The sequence below is a fragment of the Ranitomeya imitator genome, chromosome 4 (genome assembly GCF_032444005.1).
Source record: "Ranitomeya imitator isolate aRanImi1 chromosome 4, aRanImi1.pri, whole genome shotgun sequence".
NCBI classification, from domain to species: Eukaryota; Metazoa; Chordata; class Amphibia; order Anura; family Dendrobatidae; genus Ranitomeya; species Ranitomeya imitator.
Window position 1 is genome coordinate 671,565,755 of NC_091285.1, and position 7,201 is coordinate 671,572,955.

Consider the following 7,201-nt stretch of genomic DNA (forward strand, 5'->3'; position numbering starts at 1 on the left):
AGTGAATAACTAATATACTGAAAAAAAAATTGTACTGAGATTTAATATGCAAAGGAGCCTTTTCCAAAATTATGAGTATTCAGGTCATTATAAGGTTAAATGGAGCCATTTGGCATCTTATTTTCCCTTAAAAAACCCATCTACTTCACACATTAGAGGAGTCAGAAAGGAAACAATGGCGCCATAGTGTTCTCATAACTACACCGGCCCTGTAGCCCACAGCAACCAGAGTGCGCCATTCATCATTGTACCTGCACTTAGAAAATTGGAGACTGTGGTTCGGGGCAACAAACCGCCATGTTCCCGGAGTTTGAAAAGTCACAAAATGGCTGCCAGCACATCAGATACTCTGTAGTTTAAGGGACAAAGGATGAGCGTTCACGACTGGTGTCATTTATACATATTCAGTCACAACCTTATATTATACACAAGAGGCGTCTGTGCCTCTGGTCACAGGGTGACACCATGAACGCAGCGCCACCCCTGCCACAATGCCGCCATTATTGTAGGTTTTTTGTTACACAAAGGCTTTTTGTTCCTAGGAGCTTGCACTCTATTCAGACTGAACATCGTGGTGTGACGTGTAATCTAGGAGGCAGACGCATGAAAGAGGGCCATAGACATTTATTTATGAATGACGCAAATACACAATATATACAAGAGCCAGGAGATCGGTGGTCGCAGAGCAGGCAGGGCTCGGCCCAGAGGTTCAGGCCTTACTTCCACCAGCGGGGGCGCCCTTCTCCTGTTTGTCCGTTTGCGGGGTCTTTAGCAGGGAGAGTTTCTTTGGCATGTTGGCAGCGGCTTTCATGGTGACGTCGTGCTCAATCTTACTTCGGATCTGTACTTCCAGGTTCTGGAGAAGGGAGAAATAAGGGTCAGCGGGGGCGCAGTGCATTGTGGGACAGCGACAGAGGGGGGCACTCGCACTGCCGGACCCCCGTATTCTCTTTAGTGGATGTTCTGTGACACGTTAAAAAGGGGGGGGGGAAAGGACAGACAGCCTGAAGTGGTTAAAATAAATCCTAATAGGACAGGAGACTTACACAAGTGGTTTTCACATTACTGTGCACACGTTCGTTATTTTTACATTTATTTAGCACTTTTTCCAGATGGAATCTGCCTGAAAGACACTGCATGCACACACCCTTAACCCTTCCATGACACATGATATATATATCTATCTATCACAAGTCAGAACAGGGTGTATGGAGCCTGCCCCATACCCGGTAGGCGTATTCACAGACACCTAGACATGTTTGTTTTTTTTGTTTTTGTTTTTTAAGTGGTGAAAGAAAAGAATCCAAAGTTTGTTGAAAAATAAAAAAAAAAAATTGGCATTCTGGGTGATCCTGGGGTCGGGTGAGGGTTTTTTTTTTTTTTTTTTTTAAAGCACCGAGCTGGCGTTTTTAATAATACCATTTTGGTGTGAATAAGTTCTTTTAAATTGCCCGTTATTGCATTTAAATGTAATGTTGTGGTGACCAAAAAAAATAAATAAACAAAAGGTAACTCTGGTGTTTCAACTTTCTTGTTACACCGTTTAGCGATTGGGTTATTTTATTTATTTATTTTTATTGATCGATCGAGCGATTCTGAACGCAGCGATACCAAGTAAGTGTATGTGATTTTTTTATTGTTTTATTTTGAATGGGGCTAAAGGGGGGTGATTTGAACCATATATTTTTTCACTTTTTTTTTTTTTTTTGGCATACTTCAATAGTGTCCATGGCAGACTAGAGGCTGCCACAACCCGATCAGCTCTGCTACATAGAGGCGTTAATCAGATCACCTGTATGTAGAATTGCTGACTTGTTATGAGTGGCGACCACCGGGCGGCGCTCATAGTAATCTGGCAGTGACAGCCATAGAGGTCTGCAGGAGACCACTGGTCATCATGCCAACCCACCAGTGACCCGCAGTCATGTGAAGGGGTCACGGATGGGCGGATTTCCAGCATGACTGCTGGAAGCGCTTATTAAATGCCGCTGTCAGTGTGTTTGACAGTGGCATTTAATGGGTTAACAGCCGCAGGTGGGATTGCGATGATTCCACCCACGGCTGTTCCGGGCACATGTCAACTGTTCAAAGGGGGGGGGGGGGGAACATGACAAATGCAGTACATGTACGGTGCATGTTGTGAAGGGGAAGGAGGAGGGGGGGTGGAATCATCAATTCCAAATTATTCCGATTATTAGGCCTCCTGCATAGTGAGCGAGGACACGCACAGGAGACTCTGCGCACACGTTCTGCACAGGCACGGATGCCACCGACTCACTAGAACAACTTTCTGCCGTCATGTGGTCACTCACCTTCTTCAGTTTCTGCTGGTGGATAATTCGGCATTTCTTGGGTGCGATGATTCGAGCTGTGAAGACATTTACATAATGAACACCAAATGGACACAGTAGAGGCGGCCATATTGCCCCCCCCCCGCCCCCCCAAGTCATTACATGGGGGGCTCAGTAGAAAGTGCCTACCCTTCTAATAAGTGCACACATAGACCAGGTATGTAATAAGGGAGGACACTAATAATAATAATAATAATAATTTTTATTTATATAGCGCCAACATATTCCGCAGCGCTTTACAAATTATAGAGGGGACTTGTACATACAATAGACATTACAGCATAACAGAAATACAGTTCAAAACAGATACCAAGAGGAGTGAGGGCCCTGCTGCTCGCAAGCTACAAACTATGAGGAAAAGGGGAGACACGAGAGGTGGATGGTAACAATTGCTATAGTTATTCGGACCAGCCATAGTGTAAGGCTTGGGTGTTCATGTAAAGCTGCATGAACCAGTTAATTAATTTTTTTTTTTTTTTTAATATAGGCCACACAGGGATCGTTAGGTTAATGCATTGAGGCGGTAGGCCAGTCTGAACAAATGAGTTTTTAGGGCACGCTTAAAACTGTGGGGATTGGGGATTAATCGTATTATCCTAGGTAGTGCATTCCAAAGAATCGGCGCAGCACGTGTAAAGTCTTGGAGACGGGAGTGGGAGGTTCTGATTATTGAGGATGCTAACCTGAGGTCATCAGCGGAGCGGAGGGCACGGGTAGGGTGGTAGACTGAGACCAGAGAGGAGATGTAGGGTGGTGCTGAGCCATGGAGTGCTTTGTGGATGAGGGTAGTAGTTTTGTACTGGATTCTTGAGTGGATGGGTAACCAGTGTAATGACTGGCACAAGGTAGAGGCATCGGTGTAACGGTTGGTGAGGAATATGATCCTGGCAGCAGCATTCAGGACAGATTGGAGCGGGGAGAGTTTGGTAAGAGGGAGGCCGATTAGTAGAGAGTTACAATAGTCCAGACGAGAATGAATAAGTGAAACAGTAAGAGTTTTTGCAGAGTCGAAAGTAAGAAAAGGGCGAATTCTAGAAATGTTTTTGAGATGCAGGTAAGAAGAGCGAGCCAGTGATCGGATGTGGGGGGTGAATGAAAGGTCAGAATCAAGGATGACCCCAAGGCAGCGGGCATGTTGCTTTGGAGTAATGGTGGAACCGCCCCCTTATAATGGTCATCCTGCTTCTAAGGTGTAACAAAGGGGATGTCCAGATCCGAGAGCAGAGTCTGCCGTCCCTCTATGAACCCTGACAGCGGGCAGCTGGGAGCGGTCACATGACTACACACGGACGCATACTGACTAGTCTGATCTCATATCTCAAAAAAAAAAAAAGAAAAAGTGAATTGAGAGAAAAGACACGCGACTAGTCTGCAGGTGGCCGCACGCATGTAAACTGCACCAGTAATACTGGGAAACCGCGCAGCTCGCTCACACGTGGTCAAGATTCTGCAGTCACAGCGGACAACCCCTTTAAAAGAGTTCCAATTGTCAACCATACTTTGTCACCAACTTGCAAAGTCTCTGCTTGCTGTCAGTTACATCCAGACTCTGTCCGTGCTCACAGCTGAGGGTTTGTTACATTTGTATGCAGCAGCCAGGTCTGGCAGCGCCTGTTTCGCTGCACTCGGCTTCCTCAGCGGTTCCGTTATTCAGCGCTCGCTGACACGTGATCGCCGGACACTAACTGCTGAGACAGACGTCATTATGGACTTGGAATCCGCAGCTGAATTTCATGTAGGACTTGAGCCGCCCCGACCACTACAGCTCCCCGACCGCCACTGCCCCAACCACTACAGCTCCCCGACCGCCACTGCCCCAACCACTACAGCTCCCCGACCGCCACTGCCCCAACCACTACAGCGCCCCGACCGCCACTGCCCCGACCACCACAGCGCCCCGACCACTGCAGCGCCCCGACCACTGCAGCGCCCCAACCCTCGGTGATTTCATGTCGGCGACCGCCGTTTTGATGCGGTCTCAGAACCACACTCCGCATACGACTCTCCGCTGCGGGTTTCGCCCCTGGATGTTGTTCTCTGTGAAGGTCTCTTGCTTTTCCTTATCCGCACATAACCCTTCCATGGCCGCCATGTGCAAAAGAGGCCAAAGCCCCGCACACCGAGCACAGCCGGCTCCAGCCTCCTCCGGACAGCGGCACTGATACTGCAGAGGGGCTACTTTATATGTAACACATGGCCGCAAACAATAACCAATCAGCGTGCAGCAGGGCATGCTGGGAGATGTAGTCCCCGGTGCTCCCTCGCTCACCTCCCTTCCTCGGTCCAGCAGGCTTCTTGGCCGTGGTCTTCTTCGGCTTCGCCTTCAGCTTCAGTGACCCCTGCGCCATAATCAACGGAGACAAGATCCTCACAGTGCGGCAGAGCGGGGGTTAAAGGAACTTTGATGACATCATGACCATGTGATCAGGGTGGGCGGAGTCAGGCACTGGTGACGACAGCAGAAATGTAAGGGAAGGTGAACATCGTCCTTCCCCTGGCCCTATTAGGTGGTGTGGCCCCGTGAGGCAGTGTTGCCCTGTCTGGCAGTGTGGCTCTGTGAGACGGTGTGGCCCTGTGAGGCAGTGTTGCCCTGTGAGACGGTGTGACCCTGTGAGACGGTGTAGCCCTGTCTGGCGGTGTGGCCCTGTGAGGCAGTGTGGCCCTGTGAGGCAGTGTGGCCCTGTCTGGTGGTGTGGCCCTGTCTGGTGGTGTGGCCCTGTGAGGCAGTGTGGCCCTGTGAGACGGTGTAGCCGTGTCTGGTGGTGTGGCCCTGTCTGGTGGTGTGGCCCTGTGAGGCGGTGTGGCCCTGTGAGGCAGTGTAGCTCTGTCTGGTGATGTGGCCCTGTGAGGCGGTGTGGTCCTGTCAGGCGGTGTGGCCCACGTTCTCTGATTGCTGGGCGCTTTGTCGGGACTAATGTGGCCTCTGAGGGGCTGCTGTGTGACAGTCGGGTGTCCTGCAGACCCCTCTGCCTGTCACTCTGGTTCTCCTGCGGCATCGCTGTCTATAACCTCCTGCTTGTTATCAGACTGGAGACTCGCACTGTCCGCTCATTCATAACAGTAATAAAAATTGCAAATAAAAAATGGCGTAATTGCGACTTTTTTCTTTTGTCACACGTGGAATTTCTTTCCCGCGTTGCAGAACATTTCATAGTAACATAGTAACATAGTTAGTAAGGCCGAAAAAAGACATTTGTCCATCCAGTTCAGCCTATATTCCATCATAATAAATACCCAGATCTACGTCCTTCTACAGAACCTAATAATTGTATGATACAATATTGTTCTGCTCCAGGAAGACATCCAGGCCTCTCTTGAACCCCTCGACTGAGTTCGCCATCACCACCTCCTCAGGCAAGCAATTCCAGATTCTCACTGCCCTAACAGTAAAGAATCCTCTTCTATGTTGGTGGAAAAACCTTCTCTCCTCCAGACGCAAAGAATGCCCCCTTGTGCCCGTCACCTTCCTTGGTATAAACAGATCCTCAGCGAGATATTTGTATTGTCCCCTTATATACTTATACATGGTTATTAGATCGCCCCTCAGTCGTCTTTTTTCTAGACTAAATAATCCTAATTTCGCTAATCTATCTGGGTATTGTAGTTCTCCCATCCCCTTTATTAATTTTGTTGCCCTCCTTTGTACTCTCTCTAGTTCCATTATATCCTTCCTGAGCACCGGTGCCCAAAACTGGACACAGTACTCCATGTGCGGTCTAACTAGGGATTTGTACAGAGGCAGTATAATGCTCTCATCATGTGTATCCAGACCTCTTTTAATGCACCCCATGATCCTGTTTGCCTTGGCAGCTGCTGCCTGGCACTGGCTGCTCCAGGTAAGTTTATCATTAACTAGGATCCCCAAGTCCTTCTCCCTGTCAGATTTACCCAGTGGTTTCCCGTTCAGTGTGTAATGGTGATATTGATTCCCTCTTCCCATGTGTATAACCTTACATTTATCATTGTTAAACCTCATCTGCCACCTTTCAGCCCAAGTTTCCAACTTATCCAGATCCATCTGTAGCAGAATACTATCTTCTCTTGTATTAACTGCTTTACATAGTTTTGTATCATCTGCAAATATCGATATTTTACTGTGTAAACCTTCTACCAGATCATTAATGAATATGTTGAAGAGAACAGGTCCCAATACTGACCCCTGCGGTACCCCACTGGTCACAGCGACCCAGTTAGAGGCTATACCATTTATAACCACCCTCTGCTTTCTATCACTAAGCCAGTTACTAACCCATTTACACACATTTTCCCCCAGACCAAGCATTCTCATTTTGTGTACCAACCTCTTGTGCGGCACGGTATCAAACGCTTTGGAAAAATCGAGATATACCACGTCCAATGACTCACCTTGGTCCAGTCTATAGCTTACCTCTTCATAAAAACTGATTAGATTGGTTTGACAGGAGCGATTTCTCATAAACCCATGCTGATATGGAGTTAAACAGTTATTCTCATTGAGATAATCCAGAATAACATCCCTCAGAAACCCTTCAAATATTTTACCAACAATAGAGGTTAGACTTACTGGCCTATAATTTCCAGGTTCACTTTTAGAGCCCTTTTTGAATATTGGCACCACATTTGCTATGCGCCAGTCCTGCGGAACAGACCCTGTCGCTATAGAGTCACTAAAAATAAGAAATAATGGTTTATCTATTACATTACTTAGTTCTCTTAGTACTCGTGGGTGTATGCCATCCGGACCCGGAGATTTATCTATTTTAATCTTATTTAGCCGGTTTCGCACCTCTTCTTGGGTTAGATTGGTGACCCTTAATATAGGGTTTTCATTGTTTCTTGGGATTTCACCTAGCATTTCATTTTCCACCGTG

General features: G+C 47.6%; 1 protein-coding gene across 1 annotated transcript; it reads right to left on the reverse strand.

Annotated features, from left to right (window-relative positions):
• Positions 1 to 609: 609 nt before the first annotated feature.
• On the reverse strand, positions 610 to 4,779 carry C4H19orf53 (chromosome 4 C19orf53 homolog). Its single transcript, XM_069767287.1, has 3 exons — positions 4,621 to 4,779; positions 2,313 to 2,368; positions 610 to 856 (listed from the first exon to the last, which is right to left on the reverse strand). The coding sequence occupies exons 1-3, from the start codon at positions 4,697 to 4,699 to the stop codon at positions 710 to 712; spliced, it is 282 nt and encodes a 93-aa protein (XP_069623388.1). The 5' UTR covers positions 4,700 to 4,779; the 3' UTR covers positions 610 to 709.
• Between the last annotated feature and the right edge of the window lie 2,422 nt (positions 4,780 to 7,201).